At 40.4% G+C, this 20383-nt stretch overlaps 1 protein-coding gene across 2 annotated transcripts in view; it reads left to right on the forward strand.

The window, feature by feature from the left end:
* The first annotated feature begins 2954 nt into the window (after positions 1-2954).
* The window catches only part of mark4a (MAP/microtubule affinity-regulating kinase 4a), a 38106-nt gene continuing 20677 nt past the window's right edge, over positions 2955-20383 (forward strand). The window contains exons 1-5 of one of the 2 annotated variants that reach the window (XM_082549860.1): positions 2955-3742; positions 6066-6263; positions 7635-7688; positions 11454-11502; positions 11752-11817. In XM_082549860.1, coding sequence (XP_082405986.1) covers positions 3689-3742; positions 6066-6263; positions 7635-7688; positions 11454-11502; positions 11752-11817 — 421 coding nt within the window. In that variant the 5' untranslated portion in view covers positions 2955-3688. The remainder of the gene's footprint in view (positions 3743-6065; positions 6264-7634; positions 7689-11453; positions 11503-11751; positions 11818-20383) is intronic. The other variant, XM_082549859.1, reaches the window with a different exon arrangement.

Genomic DNA, 20383 nt, shown 5'->3' on the forward strand with positions numbered 1-20383 from the left:
CACATTCTTAAATCAGTGTAGTCCACAGTAACATTTACCTTTTAATTTAACAATGAGCTCCTATCGCTGTGAATCAAGTTCAAAGAAAGTAGAGGGAAACTGATGCCAGAAGTGGCAGATTCACAGACAAAATTTTCAAAGCTCATTTAAGTGCTTCAGTCTGATATTTTATAACGATATGACTGCACAGATAGAAAAAACTGATTATCTAGTACATTTTTCTCCTTTGCATCGCTCCATCTTAAATGAATTTACACCTGGAGAAACCAGCAGCACTTGTTCAACACTGACATTTTTCCCTAAAGTTTAAACCTAATGCAATGCTGCATGAAGACCCAAAGATTGATTCATTACTGGCTTTCAGTCTACTTTTCAGAATGTTAATGATATCGTGTACAGCAGAGGATGAAATCCCTAAATTCTTAGCAATTGTCAGACTATTGAGCTATTTACTTATGAACCAGCAAGGACTGCTGGTGATGCTGGAATCTGGTTTTGTTGTAGCAACTTCACATATTATCACTGAGAAAATATATACTTTGTACTCATTTACATTTTACAAACCTGAGTGCTGTGATGGAAGTATGAACTGGAGGACAGTTCTCCTAGAAGACAGCAGACAGGAGGGCTATGAAAACATGATGGATGACAGATTACTGTCTCTGTTGGAAGTCTGGGGAGAGTGTGTAAGAAGTCATCTTGTGAAAGTAGCCTACTATTAGGAAGATCGCAGTGTAGTTGTAGGAGGGTCAGTGGAAACGACATAAATTGGTTTCTCAGGAATGGCTATATGCTTAACAAAAATAGGGCAAGCACAATTTAATTAAAGTCTGGATGGCACCTTTAACAGGGGCCTTCATTCTTAGAAACATAAGATAAGCCATCAGGCATGAGCCACACAAAAAACAACTTGACAGATGTGTAATAAAGCATCTGAGGTGGAGGAAATAGAGGGAAAAGCCTTGTGTTTCAGAAAACCTGATTTTGCCTCACACTTAAATAAAGCTGGAATTTGAGTAACGACAAGGAGATCGTTTGAATGACAACGGATGCAAAAGTTATTTATTATAGAGTTCTTTGGTGAGTACAGAAAAGGCATCTCTACCTAAGCAAATAACAGAATGCCATTAAAGCACAGCAAAAGAGACAATCAGGCTAACTAGCCATAGCTTCTTAATTCCTAGTTTTAGGGAGCTGTAGACATGCACATGTGCATCTTTTACTAAGTGCAAGACAAGACAGACAGATAGATAAGGCATCAGTCACAGTACCTCTGCACAGGTCGTAGTGTCATGACTGTGTGTTGGTGTGTTCCACCACAAACCCAGTGTGGACCATAGAATAGACATTAAACATTGCTGCTTTGTGAACTTCTTTTTTTAAAGCCTTGAGTGGAGCATCGTCGTTATATTCCATATGTTTTGAAACAGTGTGTCGTGAGCAAGTGTTAAACTGAGGCACTCTGTTCACACAGCAGGCAAAATGTATTCTTCTTTATCATCCTTCTGGAAATTAATGGAGGCAATAATTTACAAAATAAACATCATACTGTATTCAGTAAGAACTGAAACCAGCAACTGAGACCAAAAAACTAGTCAGAAAAGCTTTGACTGAGGTGATAGATGAAGGGAGCTGAGGGCCATTTAATCACAGACTTCTATATAGTCAGACATGTTCTGCAACCATAAATGTCACCTCCTGCTGGCCATCAGACAGAATGCAAAGCATGTATATGTGTGTGTGTGTGTGCAGACACTCACATATACACACGTGCTCATATGAAGCCAGTAGCCTAGAGGGAACCAGGAAGCACCTCACTGACAATGTGAAGAATAAAGTATCATTATTCCAGAGTTGATGAGTGGATATGAAGTAGCTTGGCACTTTTATTTCTGGATCCCTAAAATGTTTAGAATGTGTAATTTTAGGAGTGTTGTGTAGAGGTTTATTGGGGGGGGGACAACATTTGCCTGGTTACAATTTCAAAACAGTTTTCCACCCATTATGTTAAGTTTCAGGGGATTTCATTACATTATACACAAAGGGATTCACGTTTTAACTCTGTGATGCCTCTGCCTTTTAAGGCATTCGCTCTAACAGAGAGAAGAGCCTCAGCTCCCACAGCAAACACTATCTCTCTCCCTGTGCAGGCCCCAGCCAGACACCAGGTCTTATAAAGGCAGAGAACCGCTTTATGAATCACTGTTTTGGATGGAGAAGCCTTGCACTTCGGCCATCTTTGGATAGTTTATGCTCATTTACGCACAAAACTACGCTGGTATAACCGGTAGTGGGTTGTGTTGTGCTGGACCTGTCAGCATCTTTGATGTGGCGCATCTAAGTCGCATCAAACGCAATACGGTTAGACAGCTCAGGCAGGAAGTTAGGAAATTGAGTTTCCAAAATAAAATGGTGAAGTTGGTCGATGTGTGGAGCGCTTCGGTCTGACCCCCAGTTAGCACAACGAGAGGGTGATACTTCTACGGCCTGCTTTATTATTGGTTAATTTGTAGCTACATTAATGCTCTTTATGGAGACCGATTAAGATACACACGTGAAAATAAAAAAGGTTTAAAATGAATTAACCACTCATTGAAACTCTGAGTAAAAACAACATCCAGGTGCCAGAAGAAAGCAAAAAGAAAAATGTAAATATGTAACAACATGTTTTAGGGAATCATCGGCCTCCGCCTGACCCAAGCAACCTCTTTTATCGTCATCATTGTTATTTTAATCTCACCATCATTAACATTAGGAGGAGATAATTGTTTGGAAACGATACACAATACGAGAGCATTACTGCATTATAGCATATGTTCCTTATGTTGATGCTGTTTTGTGTGTTCCTTTACATAAAGACACAACACAAAGGTATTTAATGGAGCGTAACAACTGACCACAATATAGGTTTAGTGTGCATTCAGATTAAAGCCCCCGGAGGGAGGGGCCCTGGTTCTTACCCTCATACACAAAGGCTGAAAGTGATCACCTGATAGATCAGATAATAGATATTTGAGTCGTTTTGTCTCGAACATCAAACATAACTTTCATATTGTCAGTCCCCCAAACCGACCGGAAGTCTCGTCCCTGTGTCTTCTTCCTGACTTTACGGTGGTGCGCATCTCACCGACCTGGAATACCGATTTCCGAACATTTCGGCCTTTTCCCTCCGCTGCACCGTAAAGCCGCGTTTTCGTGCTGCGGCTTGCATTGGCGTTGTGGGGTTAAGGACGGGCTCTGTCGGTCGGTATTATGACAGAGGGAGATGACACACATCCAGAGGGAGCTGTGTTTGTTTTGTATGGCGAAATGAGGATGAGGCAGGGGGTGGAGAGTCGCCACAGAGACGCTGGGTTCCGTCCAAACATCACCGCATTTTAGCACTTCTTCAGTGCTCGGGATTTGCGTTACACGGCATCTGCTGCACCGCTCATTTTTTCCCTTTCTTGACAGTGCATGGTGGAACATGCAGCTTGTTTGAGGACACCCCCCTTCCACATACCCATTGCTGCCATGATAGGCAGAGGTCTCCTCTCGACCGTGGCTCGGCCGGTTGGAGAAGAGGCAGATTGATTTGGGACGGTGGGTCATATCTGCGGATGTTATTCCGTCTGTGGAGCCTGTAAATCTCATCCGCGCGCGCACACCGTGATTCTTACTCAGGGAAAAAAAGGAGAAAGAAAACAACATGTCTTCTCGATCTGCATTACCGTCTGGAAACGACAGGAGTAGTGGAGACCATGTAAGTGCAATTCCAGTCTGCAGCCTGTGTTTGTGTGCCTGCAGACGATAGATCGTGCATCCCTTAAAAAAAGAAGAAAAAAAGATATCTGCATATGTGTGGCTTTGGGCAGTTTGTGGTTTTATTCATTGTGCGGGTGGTTGAGGGGAGGGGGGTCGTAGATGGTGATGTTTTTCCCGTTTGAGGCTCTGCTGTCCTGATATTGGACGGATATTTAAACAGAGCAGGCTCTTTGAAAAAAAAAAGGCTAACCTTGGGTGTCTGTGCAGGGAAAGAGCTGATGGCAGGCAAACAGCCCGGAATGAGTCCATCCGCATACGATAACGCTCAGCGGATATGCGCAGAAAGCCTGAAGACCAGCCGTCACCTCTTATTATAAGGCTTGGAGAGATAGTGATGTCACATTATACTCCTTGCTGCTGCTGCTGCTGCTGCTGCTGCTGTTGTGTGTGTGTGTGTGTGTGTGTGTGTGTTCCCTAGAAATTGGATGGGTGGGACGAGAGCAGCACAAGAGGCCAAAATAAACGTAGAGAGAATATCTGGACTGTTCGGCTGAAGCCAGGGGATTACTGCGTAAAATGATGTGCAGTCCATTGCTGCGCAGCCTACAAAGCGATCAACCCCAGAGCCAGTGGGTGTCAGACAGCGCCATACATTGTATGCTGTGGAAAACAGAAACGGCCTGCAGAAAAGAAGCAAGCTGACACCGAACAGGTTCTGCATATGTGGAATCCATCCATCTAATATCTAAATGGGCGCATGACTGATTTATGTTGCATTATGTCATTTCATTGCCCTCAACACTTTTGCACCCCCTCCCCCCACCCCAACCCCATCTGTTTGTTAGCAGAGCTTTCAGCACAGAAGGATGGGTAAGCCAATAGATGTGTGGATGTGTGTGTGTGGAAGTGAATGTGCAGGAGTGTGTGACTTTACGAGGTGTATGATTGATTGTGAATGGAGATTCATCTATTAGAAGTGATCTGGAGCTGTTACTGTTGCATCTCGATTATACGATGATGACAGATGAGTGGATGGAGCGGATGAAGCGGTGTCTTGCCATATTGGCAGTCACAGGTGAGGCTTGGCTTGATGTGCAACGAACAGCGCAGGGGGATTAATGCACTCGCTTGCTCGCCACGCATGCATGTTTGTGCTGCCCGTGGTATTGGTTGGAGATGTTTGATTGTGGAGTTTGGATCCCGACTGGCACCAAGGTGGGGCATAGGAACATGACTGGAAGCAAGAGAAGGAATAACGGAAGGTGGGGGTTAAGGCTGTGAGTGGTTGTGTTTGCGTGTGAAACTAAGAGCAAGATGACATGCTGGGGGGGAATGGAAGTGTGATGCCTCAGGGCCCAGGGCTGGCCAGGGACCACTGTGTCGGCATCTGCTCCCTATTTTTTTGTTTTTGTGTTGTTGTTTTTTTACTTCTTCCTCTTACAAACAGTGAAAGGTGATACCTCTTTATTGCCCCACTCACTACCACCTGTTCTTATGTTTCCCTCTTTAATATCTTCCCTTTGTTTGTCACATGACAAGTAGCTGTTTCATACTGTGCTGCATCAGGCTTTGCTTGTGTGATTGCATGTTGTCGTTTTCCGCTTGAAAATTATCTGTGACTCAAGCTTGAGACTATCAGAACTGCACAGCAATGCTCTAAAGTGTTGGGGTCCAGGATCAACTGTTTACAGGGTTGTGAAAGCTTCAGGGCCACCACATATTCTAGCAACAGCGTTACCTGTATCCCCTGTCAAAATGGATGAAGACATCTCTCAGCAGTGAAGTAGCAGACCTCTGAAGAAGATGATGCTGAGCCCAAAATGGAAACAGTATGTTGTGTTGGAATACAGCTGTTAGCCCAGGAACGAGGGACATGTAGTCACATGCAGATCAGCTCCAGGTTGTTGCTCTTTGTCATTACGGGTCAAACATCTGTTGGAATGATTATGGGATATGGCACCAACTTGTCATTATGAGCTTAGCAGTATTTGATATACAAAGCTGGGTTGGTTATTGTAAGTGTTGTCACCAATGTGTTTTTTGTCACTTACACAGTATGTGTTACACTGTGCAGCGATCAATGTGACAAACACTTTAGCTACTAAAAGAGAGAGGTGTCTTATTGTTTGGAGACAGAGTTTATGAGTAGCTTGAAGAGGCTGCAGGCACTAACTAATGCATGCTATTTTACTTCTGGAGGCCCATCAGTCGTTTGAGGTTGTAGATCATCCTTTAAGTCCTTTTCCAGCCTGCTGCTGCTGCTCTGTGTGATATTGCTGTTGGCACAGTGACCTAACCTCTTCCCCTTCATTTTCCTCCAGCATGTGTCACTGGGGGCCAGCCGCTCAGATAAGGCCACCAGCCAGTCCAGCCGCTCTCTGGGTGCCCGGTGCAGGAACTCGATTGCCTCTTGCTCTGACGAACAGCCGCACATAGGCAACTACCGCCTGCTCAAGACCATCGGCAAAGGAAACTTTGCCAAGGTCAAGCTGGCCCGCCACATTTTGACGGGCAGGGAGGTGAGTTACAAGAGAAACAGACATCAAAGGTGGGAGTGAGTGATGGATATAACTGTAAAAAATGAAAGCTAACACTTGGCCGATGTGCTGGTGTCCTTAATATTATCTTAAGAATCCAGTAGTATGTCTTCATGAGAGCCCTCCTTTTAATTATATTTTCTAAAAAGTAAATTTTCCTTGCCTCCTAATTAGTCCTTCTCTAAAATGTATTTGTGTACTTTTCTTTGAGCCAGCTATTTTAACACAAATAGATTGACTTATCTTCTGTATCTTTAATGCTGAGCTTCAAGCTCCATATTTTATTCTTGGACTCAAGTAGAATTTCTTTGGATGACTCAAAGTTCAAAATAGTCCATATATACTGCATGTGCCTCAGCGAAGTCCTTCAGTTTAAGCCACCTTTCTTCTCATCGGCTGCCACTCACAAACAGAGAGGAGGGGCTAATGTGCTCACAAGGCGTTAGTTGTGGATACAGTGGACTCATTATATTAAACTATAGCCATGTTTAACATGAGCATGCACCACTGCAATACTACATGTATGACAGGAAATAAGGAAACACATACGAGGTCCTTTTAAGGGAAACTGGGAAACTATGAAGTGAAATTATTTCAAACTGTGGGTAAAAACAACCTAATCTAAACACACGACTAAATAATTGCATTACGTCTAATAAGATAAGAGTTAACAAGTTTTTCAATTCAGTTCCATTTTATTTATACAGCAACAACAGTCACCTCAAGGCGCTTTATATTGTAAGGTAGACCCTAAAATAATACATACAGAGAAAAACCCAACAATCATATGACCTCCTATGAGCAAGCACTTTGGCGACAGTGGGAAGGAAAAACTCCCTTTTAACAGGAAGAAACCTCCGGCAGAACCATGCTCAGGGAGGGGCGGGGCCATCTGCTGCGACCGGTTGGGGTGAGAGAAGGAAGACAGGATAAAGACATGCTGTGGAAGAGAGACAGAGAATAATAACTTTTAATACATGTTTTTATAATTTGTAGTACATGTTTTCTTTATGACACTTTATGATTAATTATGTATTTAACAAAGCTCGGAAAGAACTTTCATCATCTACTTAGCAGCACCAGTTCTAGTCAGTAGGGATTAAATCCGCTCAAATTCGCGTGACAACAGCTTGTGGAAGTAAATGTTCCGAGTGGCCTCAGTCCATGTTTACTTGCTGTAGAAGACGATTTAAATATGCCTCTCAAAATGAGATTTTTCTGCATTTCTTGAGTGCTGAGAAAAGAATTCTTAGATATGAGTCAGTTATATCAGTAGGAAAGGCTTCACAGCATCATATAAGAGTGGTGCTATCTTTTTTTCACTCATCAAAAATTCCTTGATGTCTCTTCCAGGTTGCAATAAAAATCATTGACAAAACTCAGTTGAACCCAACCAGCCTACAAAAGGTGAGTTTTTCCTTTTGATACTAATGAGACGAGGGAATATATGTGTTATGTGCTCAGGTACAAAATAGAAACGCACACTGGTTTGATGTTATTTGTCTTCATAAGCAGAAACAAAGCATTCAAGTGAGGTGGATTCTGTTGGGGGTTTAGAGGCTGGTCAGGTTTGTCCTCAGCTGCTTCCACCCTCTCACAAGGGACAGGAATGAGACAGCATCTGATAGAGAGAGGGCTCATGGGATGTGATGCTGTTTGACAGGTGCTAGGGACTGGATGGGAGTGAGAGGAGACCTCTGTTCCAGAGATCAACTCTTGTCTCTCTCCGGGCTAATCACCGGCCTGAGAGGGACTGAGTTATTTCATAAACCATACCTTCTTAGATTGCCATGAAAAGCTTGTTTCTATGCATAACAAAGAAAACAGAAGATTTTGTAGCAGTTCAGAGGTGGACTGGAACAAAATCAGCTGTCCTTGGTGTCTGTCGGGTGCATGGCACAGTCTGGTTTCTTGTTCCTGCTGGGCAGAATGTTGAGATGTGAGTCTGAACTGTAGATACTTGTATGGCTTGTTATACATGGATGTCTGGTATAGATGGAGCAGGAGCTGGGTTTATAGACACTTGGAGCTGGAGACATGGATTGAAGATTTCATTATTTTATTAATTAAAAGCTGTTGTGTCTCAAAATGTGCGCCTCATGTAGCTGTGTGATGTAGAAAAATAAAATGTCTATAGAAGCTCAGAAAATGCATGTGACATGTGCTGCATCCTATAATATCCACATAATGCCAAAGTCTCAACATCACAACATGCACAAGCTCCTCTGCCTGTGCACAAGACGTGAACAGACCAGGGAAAATCAAATCAGGGGCGAAATAATCCAGTTTTATTTGTGTGTAGTATGTGTGTGATTTCATTTGACTGAAGACATCTGCATGTCTGGCTTGATGCAGTCAACAAGACACTACTTCTATAGGATAGGACCCCTTGTTTACATTAATGTGGAGGGTAACACCATTGCAAAAATGTCCTGGAAGATTTTGATCACTGACTTCCTGCAATCCTCATTCTTAAAATCATATTTCTGGTGCTTATTTCATGGCATCCGGTTCAGGAGCTGTAATCCTAACTTCCATGTCATGCCATCTTCCTGGGTGCACCTTTTTTTGGATTGGATTGTGGGAGATGAGAAAGGTGAAGGAATTTTCACCAATTAGGGAGAAAACTCAACACCTGGCCACTGGTTATAGTTTTTCACATACCTGTGGGCTAGTGAAAGTCCTTAGATTTAAACACACAAAAGAGGCCATATTAACACAATGTGGATGGTTTTGTAGAGATTAGTTGAAAGATAACAAAGTCCGAACTTAAGCATGTTAATTCAGGCAGAATACAAAAGCTAACAGTGACATCCCACATCATTGACACCTTTGTATGTATGTAACTGGTCAATCTCGTTTAGATATTCGAGCTGCTTCAACCTGTCCGCACTTGCTACAGGTGCGTGCCACTTTGCAGCTCACCACCATTCCAGTTCCTCTTGTTCTGGCTATTTCTGACTTCATCAGTGCCATCCATCGTCTACTTTACAATGCTATGGGGTCTTATTGCTCTCCCTGCCTTCCATACATGTGCATAGAATTGGTGGAGAGGCCACAGAACAGAGCCTTGCCGCCAAATATAAATTGCTGCAGATGGAAGTAATTGTCTTCTCTTTATACGACAGTCCTGTCTGAAATGAAGTGTGTGTTAAAGACACATCACATCCAAGCAGAAATTTCTATTTCAGCGCGTTTCTGCTCTGTCCTAGCTACGGCCAGGAAGCTTATAACCACTGTTCACATGCATCCTGACATAGACCTGCTGTTTCTTTGCAGTGTTGGGGGTTTGTTTATTGTTTTGATGGATCTGACTCTTCTCAGCCTCGTTGTGATGAGCAAGGAATTAATGGGATGGCCTGGATGATAAGACACTTAAGCGCTACGCATCCCAAGATTCCCTCTAGCACAGCTGGAGAAGCTGGGAAGGAGCTTGGTCTTAATACCTAGGTTGCTATGGCAACAGTGATATTGGGGCACTGCTGAAGGAATTGAATGGAGAAGGAGGAGGAGGAGGAGGGGATGGAGGGAGATGTGGGAAAGGGGAGTGAGAAAAAAAAGAATAGAATTGCTTATCGCACCATCGTTTTTTTCTTCTTCCTTTTTTTTGTAGTTGACATCATGGAAGAGAGTTGCCACCAACTGCCTTTTGTTATGACAGTGGTACTGTTACTGTATGTTCATGGAACTGGGAGAGCTGGCATCAATTTTAAAGCCCCTGACTGAAGTGTACAAATATGTGCCTCACAGTATCACAGACAGGAGGGGGGGTCAGAGTAGATGTTGGTCTGAATTTGGCTCCATTCATCACACTGCTGTGTGGGCTTTGCTTGCTCTTAAAATGAAAATCATTTTATTATCAGGATTGTTATACATTTGTCTGCTCCTCTTTGGTTTTTTGTGGTAAAATGAATTGCACATTACTGTACTATAAAGACGAATGACTATATGTGTACTCTGTTCACGTCAGAAGAGATGCATTACAAGATAAGTTATAAATTCTTTGTTATAAAAGCGTTGTGGGCATTATAGGGCACACCGTTATTTACATCACAGACTGTACATGTACTGTACAAAAGGGCTATAATTTCCAATTTTGAAAAGTGAGGCAATTTTTTTCATGCCACTGACCAGCTGGGCAGCACCTCTGTTTTATAAAGGGTTTCTGGTTGCATAGATGCTGAGTTCTCAGTAAACACATTTCTAACGCTCACACTCATTGCCTGTTGCTTTAAAGCTAACTCCTGCCTGTTTGTGATTACCTAGATAACCCATCAATGTATTCACTACCAGGTAATATGTCAGTCAACAGTTCTACAGTATCTTGCTATCTCATTTGTAGTTGCTTCACTTGCTCCCCGTTTGTTGAGAAAGGTTTGTCTCGGGCTCTCCTGACAATGATGTTACTTTAAATTTTCTGGAACCTTTAAACTGGCGAATTGTCAAGGCAAGTGCTCGCAAGCACTGGATGCTGCCCTTCGACAGACTTACTAAATCTGCATGTGAAACGAAATCGTGGTTTTAGGTAGGGGTCATTAAGATGTATGCAGCTAATATTGCACACTTTAGGGAGAGCCTCACCTTCATAACATACAGTATTAGATTTTAAAAAAAAAATTTGTTAATGTGAATCATGATGAGCTACTTTAGAGATGTCCAAGAATAAAGTGTATGGCTGGAAATGAGCATGATATGTATATGTATATACAAAGAGCAACATGCAATGGACAAATGTGAGCCCCTAACTGGAATTTATCTTTAAAAAGTTCTAAATTGTGCAATTAGAAAATGACAGATTTGTTATTTTAATTTAAAAGTGAATTAAATGAAATGGAGAAAATAGTTTACATGAAGTGTTTAACTGTGCTCAGTTTCTACTGACATTTCAACTATTTTAGTATTCAGTGTCACATGTGGGAATTAACAGCAACATGCTTCAAATGAGAAGCTCAGCCTACTTATAATTGCTTGACATTTTCATGGTTCTCTGGGATCATAAAACTTCTGGGAAACTCTAGTTTAACTGACATGGATCTCTACAAAGTGAATGCAGAAATGCCCTCTCCACCACTGTATAGAGACTGGTTCCATAGTTGAAACCAGTTATCCTGAGCACTTAATTCCACTGAGGTTTTATTTATCATGAAATGTAAATTTTGTTTCTTCTTCCAGCTTTTTCGGGAGGTACGGATAATGAAAGGCTTAAATCACCCAAACATAGGTAAGTTAATGTACACATTACCATACTTTGTCACAAGGTGTGGGCGCAGCCAGTAGTAAAAAGGTTTGAGCTCTTAAGCAGTCACTGACTGAAGTGCAGAGTGACATCTCACATGTATCAATACCTCCCATTGCACTAATGACTTTCCTCCATATTAAGAGAGCCAGACAGATACCTGTGCATTTTTTATAACATTAACAGCTTTTGTTTTGTGTTTTGATGTTGATCTGGTTCTGTTTTGGGCTACAGTGCAGCTTTTCGAGGTGATTGAGACGGATAAGACCCTTTACCTAGTCATGGAATATGCCAGTGGAGGTAGGTACATCAACCATCATGTCCAGGAAAGCTATGATGGAGCCCAAATGATGTATAGGGTTGCAGATTTGGCATCTAAGCTCCAAAATGAAAACTGTTTGTGAGAGCACTATGTGGCTGATTTTACAGATGCGGTCTTTCTTTAGGATGTGCAATAAAACAAAATAAAAGTGGTACAATTTTTTAAAAACACTGATTCCTTTTTTCATCCATATCCACAGAACAGGTTAAAAAAGGGTTCAGTTTAATATTAGCTTAATAAGATTGATTTTCACTCTCATGTAAATAGAGGAAATATATATATATATATATATATATATTAGGGGTGCAACGATACACAAAATTCACGGTTCGGTTCGATACTTTGGTGTCACGGTTCGATATTTTTTCGATACAAAATAAATGTTCATGCCTTTTTAATTTGTCATTTATTAAAATTATAAATATATATTTTAACACAAAAGTACAGTTTTTAAATTTAACCCTAACCCTTGTGCGTGTTTTTTATTTTGACAGTGAATGCGCACCTGCGGACCACTTATGTGCAGCCCTGGTTATTAAGCTCGTCATATTGCAGCCACAGAAATTCTTTTGTCCATGAAACCATAAAGCTGCACTTTCTTTTTGCCTTATAGTCTGATTTGTCATAACTTCTCCGTTTTGTGGTAAGCTTTTCTTTGGCTGTCACTTCTTCACCCTGACCTGTCTTATTTGGCTCAGCAGAACTAAAATATATATCTGTCTGTGAAGGTTCTCAATCATCCAGGTCATCGTAGTGAAATATATATCCTGCTGCTTTTACACACGCACTCACATAAGCTCAGCGATTCTCTGCGCGATCAACCTCTCACATGTTTAAGCTGCGGGAGATTTCACTTGTCATGTTTGCATAGTAAGCTAACAATTAATAAGACGATGTCAGAGGAATTGGTGCACAAATTATCATCACTCACAGATCAGTGCTGTCGCTCTCTATACACAGTTCGCGCGATTGCAAAGTGAAAGCAAAAAAACAAGCGCAAATTCAAACACGATTTCAATATGTCACATATTGACAGTGGCTCACCCAATGACATAATTACCCAGCTACATTTCTGAAAGAATGCAAAAGCATTGACATATATTTTTCCTTCCTACAATAGCCCGACAGGCAGGGCAGAGATAGCCCCGGGACGTCGGGCTAGCGATATTGCGAGCCCTGTATCTGATTGAGGAATCCCTCATCTTTGGAAAAGAGAGTTTATTACAGAGAAATGTCTCTTTCCAAAATAAAAGCTATACTATCCGCTTCTTCTGGGCTATATTCTCAGCAGCATATTAAACATATCAGGTCTCCATAAGGAGAATCCTGTGCTAACAGCTGTCTAAATGACTCGGCTAAAGTTTGTAGCATGCATGCTTGTTGTTTTTGTCTTTGCACTAGGATGATGTCGGTGTAAATGTGCAGTCATATTCGTTGTGTTCCCACTAGTGCTTTCAGGTTAATCTCGTTGAAATAACCTTAACGCCACAACACGGCAAATCTCCGTTAACGAGCTACCGCCGATCGCCCCGTGCATGGGGCTAGACGGCCAACACGTTAACGAGCTAACTGCGCTAACACACTAGCTCCCACCCATGTAATTGAGCATTGCATGGCACATCCAACATACTGTTTTACTTTAGTCCATGACTCGCTTACCTTCAGGGTCATACGTCACATGAAAACCAAAATAATTCCAAACGCCAGATCTGAATGAGGGTGGGGAGGTCCACTTCTGTCTCGCTAGCTTGCCCTGCGCTCTTCCTTCTGACCATGCTGTCTGTGTTGAGTGCTCAGTGAATCTGCGTTAGACTACTCCGCCTAGGCTGCACTCTCGAGCCTAGGCGGAGTAGTCAAATGCAGATTCACTGAGCGCTCAACACAGACAGCATCGTCAGAAGGAAAGTTGATAAAATAAATTACAAATTTTGTATTGTTCTTTTTTTTTTCTCCCCTTTGGTTTTCTTTCTTTCTCTCCCCCTCTTTCTTTCATTCTTTCCCCCTGTCCTATCCCACAGTCATGTCTGTCCCGTTTGCAACTGAAAATAAAATAAATTCATAATTATAATAAAGGTCAATCAAATTCAAATTCAAATTTTATTTGTCACGTACACAGTCATACACAGTACGATATGTAGTGAAATGCTTGGACCAAATGGACCAATATGATGATCCACTTAAAATAAATCCTCTTGGCATCTTTCTTGGCCTCAAGACAACAATTCTGATGGCTATAGATCCAAACGGGACACAAAAAAAAAAAAAAAAAAAAATTGAAAAAAAAAAAATTTGAAAAAAATTGTATTGTTCGATACATATGCGTACCGAACCGAAAGCACTGTATCGAACGGTTCAATATCGATACGAATATCGTTGCACCCCTAGTATATATATAAGTGGAAGCAGCCAGTTAGCCTTATTTAGCAGATGGAATTGAAAGAATACCCTGGTTTTCCTTCTTATTTGACTTCATGTATCTAATATATGCACAAAAAAGGGATTTTTCTCAAAGATATAATCAATGGCTGGTATGTTCTACAGAGCCAGAGTGGCTCTTTCCCCTTTCTAGTATTTACACAAAGCTAAGCTAGCTTTCTGTGTGCCTGTTTGGCTAGTCACACAGGGTGTGTGTTAGCTAACGGTACAGAGGCTGTATTTCCCAGGAAAGACAGAATGTGAAACAACTTTACGCAGAGACAGAAAAATGTGTAACAATGACAGGGCAGGAGAGGAAGAAGAGAGAATATTTTTAAAGATAAGGAGTGCTCAGTGACATTTTATAGACTGGAAACTTGAAGCTAGCTGCTAACTGTGGTGAGGTTTATAGTAATGTACCATATTGGACTGGAGCAGCTAGTGTTCATGGTCAATGTTAGGTTATATCGCAGGTATCAGACATCAAATTCAATTTAAGATGAGAATGTTGATTAGATTCATTGACCGTAATCATCCTTGATAGCTCATGTAATATCAATAACTTATGTCTTGTTGATTCAGGTGTGTCAGTAGTGTAGGGTGACCATATTTTGATTTCCAAAAAAGAGGACATTTGGCCCAGTCATGAAGAATTTTAATAATACTGTTTGTTTAAAGAAAATTTTAACATATTTAAAAGATGCCTTCTTTGTGCGATTAATGAATGGTGAAATAGAAAATGTCATATAGGCTTTTACAAGTCAACAAATGCAAAAAAAATAACTTAAAAACCTCTGGAATTAAATAATGTTACAGAAATAATGTCTCATCTGTATAAGAAAAATTATAGTGAGGTACCAGGGAGGTATTGTGCAATGGTTTCTGCTGTCTCATTTGGCGTTTCTAACCTCAGTTAATTTTGTTTGCACACCACCATTCTTCCAGTCAAAGTATGATTGGGAATATTTTCCCTGTTCCATGGTTACTTAAGTCGGAGAAATGCCACCGTACTGGATTTCATTAAGAGCTTCAAGAGTGACTTCCACTGAATGTAGCAGTATCACACCATTGACAATAGCTTCAGTCTTGGTGCGGGCACTGCTGAACTTTTTAGGTTTTTGGGGTTTTTTTAGCAACACACTAGTGCAATCCATGGATCTGTAGCTATTATGATGCTTCATAGTATGAAATGTCAGTGCGCCTTCTTTTATACTTCAAGTACATTTCAGAGCTTTTACTTTTTCACTTTTTAAGTTCAATTGCTACTTTAACTTTACAAGTATTTGTACTTCTACTTAATTGAGGAATATTTATACTTTTTCCATCTGTGAGAACTGCTTTCATGCCTTATGAGTCTGAAAACAATAGCTTCCTGGTTTGCTTTAATATTATGTGGCGCGCTACATCCACACAGTTGTTGTTTTCTTGCTTGCGCACAACCAATTTTACAAACATGAAAGCCGATAATACATTTTCACAATAGAAAGAGTAAATCATACCCTTGTGTTTTGGCAATGTTATGTTGTATTTTTGATAAAAATGTTGTTGGGATGTAGTTGAAGTTGGTCATTGAGAAATATCAATAGCAAGACTGAGATCTGTCAGACTCAGTTAATTGATCCATTATAGAAACACAGTGTCAAGGGGTTTAAGTCCTTCCAAACACTCATTCACTTCGGCTGGATTTGTTCTTCACTATTTGAAAAATCGCTTTGACGTTGTCTCTCATCATTCAGAGAATTTATGTACACTACATATGTAAAAATATGTACAAAATAATCAATAGCTCCTGGGGTATTTCCAGTGCCTGGTAGACACTCTCTGCATTGGTGTCATATTAAAAGAAAATAAATTCCTGACTAGAAAAATGTCGCTACATGCAGAAATTCAATGAAAGTGCATGTTTGCTTATGTTTAGTTATGATTAAAGACACCCTGCACTTCCGAGTTTTCAGCTAGAATTTGCTATTAATCGAATCGCTCTTAATGAGCAAGGCAGTTGCAGGAGGCTGGACTTTGGTGGGAGAACCAGAGAAGTCCAACCATAATGGGAAAAACACTAGATAAAAGAGGACAAAAACACCTTCACATTAAAAAATATTTTATATAAGTATAATAAAAAGAAAGAAAGAAAGCATTTTTTTCTGGTTATTTATTTACAGTGGATGGCATCATCACACTGTGGCAGGAAAACACCAGAAAAAAATCAAAATTGTTTATAAACGTAAACTACTGGGCCTGGGTTTCTGCGTTTTCAGTATCCTCTCCCATTATAATGATAATAATTATTATTATCAAATTTGCAAAAATTTGTCGTTACATTCCCATCCTGATATAGAGACGCGCATAAAAAAAGTTAGGCTGAAGAAGGAGAATAATAAAAATAAGTCTGACTTATTAATATCTAATGTGCCTCAGTGTTTCAGTGTTCTGACATACTCAACAGTAAATCTGACTAATAATAGTGTGCCTTCATGCTGATGCACTGGCACACCCAATAAGAATAATACATCTGATGAGCAATAAATAATGTGCCTCAATGCTATTGCATTAACACCCTCAAAAAATTGAAAACAGATGTTATTCTTAGGGTGAGAAAGTCTGTTCCACTCTCATCTCCACAGTATCTTATGAGACCCAGTTGTCAGTTAGCTTACCTTAGCAGAACAAAGCAGCCTATTCTATAAGGCTGTAACCTTATACGTATAGTACAAATGGCAGTGTTGTCGATCTTGAACTCAAAAGAAATGAAAGGAAACGTTCCTTCTGTAACAAAGATAATTTAAAGAAGCCTAAATAACATCTAAATAACCAAAACTACAGTATCACATCTTTTAATCTAAAATTGTGAAATATAATAATTTTGGTGGGCGATTGAACTCAAGTGATAGCTGTCCAGAAATGCATATGTCATGTTCAGGCACTATGACATATTGGAATATAGTGTGCCTAAACCTTTTTATGGCTATATGTGATAGACAGACTCTTTAAAAAGATGGCTGTGGGCTATGCGCTAATAGCTGCTCTGTATTTAAAGTTAATAGCATATGGGACCTCAACATAAATAAGTGAGCAGCCTCAGTGCAGTAATAATGTTGCTTTTAAACAGACTTTAGACACATTAATACCCGCCAGCACACGTATCTGTACACTATCCCTTTCCTGTTTGCGTCCATTGGTTTCTATTTGTGTCAATTTCTCGTCACCAATCCCATTTTTCTGTGTTGTGTCTGAGACCATATCATTTTTTTACTGTGACCTTGGCGAATGTCAGAGGCATTGTGGGGTTTTGTTTTGTTTTTTTTTACAAGCCTTTAAGTCAGGGGGTAAAAAACAAGTATTACGGAGTCGTAGTGGTGTAAAATGCCTGTGAAGGCCATAATATGCTTTTTCCTGCAGCATGTTTAAGAGTACATAATAGTGCACAAACACGATAGTATTAAAACAACAGCTAAGCTACTGTAGAGAAATATTAGTGGTCAGACTTGGGTTATGTTTTTCAGTATTTTTATGATGCATATTTACAGATTTACAGCTAGTTTTTCGAGCAGATATAGGAAAGCAGATGTGGAGTCCTGTGAAAAACCCATGATAAACCCCATGATTCAGTAGCTTGTAGAATCAATTTTTGCTGCAATAATTCTCATGAATCATTGTCTGCAGGACTTTTTTATAAATCTCTTACATGTTTGTGGAGGATTTTTGGTGCACGCTTCTTAAAAATGTTGGATTTTTTCGGGCATTTCAGTCAGGTTGTGATCTGAACTTTGAGCCATTGCAACATTTTGAATCTTTTGTAGATTTTCTGCTTGAGATCATTATTCTGTTGCATGACTCACTTTTAACGTTAACTGTCAGACAAACTGACCTTTGACTCTAAAATTCTGGCATTCAGAGGATTTCGTGGTTGACTTGGTGACTGCAAGTTGTTCAGGTCCTGTGGCTGCAGAACAAGCACAGATCATCAACCCTCCACCATCAGGCTTAACAGCTGATGCAGTGTGTTTTTGCTGATATGCTGTTTGGTTTTCTCCAAATGTAGCGACAGGCCAAACATCTTCACTTTGGTCTCATCTGTACAAAGGACATTGTTCCAGAAGTCCTATGGTCTTTTTATAATAAAGAGGCTTTCTCTTGCCAACCCTTCCAAACAAGCCATGCGTTCATTCTTTTTGGGACTGAACTTTAACATTTAAAATGCTAACTGAGTCCTGTAGAATCTGTTGGTCTTGTTTTTCACATTTCTCTCAGCCTTGTACTGTCTAACACTGGTGGGGAATTTGCTGGGGCATGCACTCCTGGGAAAAGGAGTAGATGATATAAATTCAAAATGATATCACAGTATGTCAATAAAATATATGATCAGATTTATTTTTTTTTTTTTTACAATATTGAAAGAAAACGGTGAACATTTTTGTTGCTTGCATCTAGCAATCCATTTTCCATCCTTTCCCTGCTGACATTGATTACATAATTACTCATTTTAAGTGTAAATCTACTGAAATACTGCAGCAGGAGCAATGTAATAGTAGTAACATAGTATTATTGCCTGTGACACAGCATAAGTCAAATGGAAGTGTAAAAGTGGTGTTTCAAATAGAAATGAAGCTTATGCGTTCAGTAAGGAAGCTCTGTAGTCACACATCTGTCTGCTTCCCAGGTGTTTGGTGGCTAATCTAAGCATTGCATCACTTCCACTTTCCCACGCTTTCAAGCTCATTGCAGCAGCTGTGGTCCAGTCCAATCATCTTTCTGCCTGCCTTCTTCAGCCGAATCAGCCTCCGCTCTGCTTACTTTAAATCTCACCGATCGTTCTCCCTCACAGAGGCCTTCATGCAATTCACCTTTCTTGCCATCTCTGCATCTCCCATGTTACTCAGACTCTATCAAAGCATCCATCTTCATTTCCACCACCAGCGTGTAGACTCCAGGGAACGGGGCCCTAATCCCTGTCACCGCTGGGATTTCATCAGTCTAATCGGCAAATAGCTTCATTGAATTCTGTGCATCAATAAAGCACGTTCAGTTCCGTCAAATGATTTTTCCTTAGTAAAATGTGTAAAAAATGATAAAATAACTGCTTAACACTTAACAAGTAAACCCTGTAACTCCTCAGGAGTTGCTTAATTTTGTCACCTAATAGAACTGACAAGTATTGTCTGCCAGCTGATGTTGTATCCTCGGTCAAGCTTTTTAACAATTTGCATAAAGCCCTGTTTTTCCTCCATCTCACCGCATCAGTAATTTCCATCCACTGTTTGCTCTTCCTGTCGTATGGGGCGCACCTAGAGAGTGCTCCAGGGACGCTCAGTGGAGTCATATGTTTACTTTGGGTGACACATCACCAGCTGCTAGTATTTCCTCCTTCATAGCCTGGTTGTACTTTATGGTGTGTTTTTGCCTCAAGTGGTAAAATATGTTTGTTTTTTTCCACTGCAGGGACAGTTTTCTTGGATATTTTGCCAAGTACTGTGCTTTCTTTCAGATTTGTTGAAGTAGCTCCTTTTTTTAGGTATTAAAAAGATATTCCCAGATTTACCTTGTTACCATGCACACTACTGAAGATATACACATGGTGTTAACTATAGCAATGATATCACGATGTGGCATTTTTATATCACGTAAAAAGTGGCCAAACCTTCTGCTTTCATAGATGTGGTCACACACAAAAGAGCTTAGAAAGTATTAAAACTGAATGTTTTGATTGTTTTGAGGATTAAGCAGTTTGTTATGTTATTTCATTATATGTTAGAAGGCGTCAGGAGGTATTCTGTCTCTAAAAAAGGGAAGTGAGATAATTGTGATATTGAAGTAGGGTGCAGAAAAGACTTTTATCAAGTTTTTATGGCCCACATAACCAGACCTGTATGGCTTCAGTAGTTATGGATGTTCCTTCGTGTTGTTAGTAGTTGGAGGCTGCCATAGATGGCAGCCATGTGAATACAGGTCACACAAGCAAATGGGAACGCCTAACAGAAATATTAAATACATTTCAGTGAATTTGTGTCAGTTTGACCATGAAACAAGACACGTATATGCATTTTATATTTTAAAATATCTTTGAGAAATATCCAGTCATTGTTACAGACAGCCATCTTTTTAGGAGGATGTGCTAATTTTAGCCACTTT

The sequence above is a fragment of the Aulonocara stuartgranti genome, assembly GCF_965226115.1.
Source record: "Aulonocara stuartgranti genome assembly, chromosome: 10".
Taxonomy (NCBI): Eukaryota; Metazoa; Chordata; class Actinopteri; order Cichliformes; family Cichlidae; genus Aulonocara; species Aulonocara stuartgranti.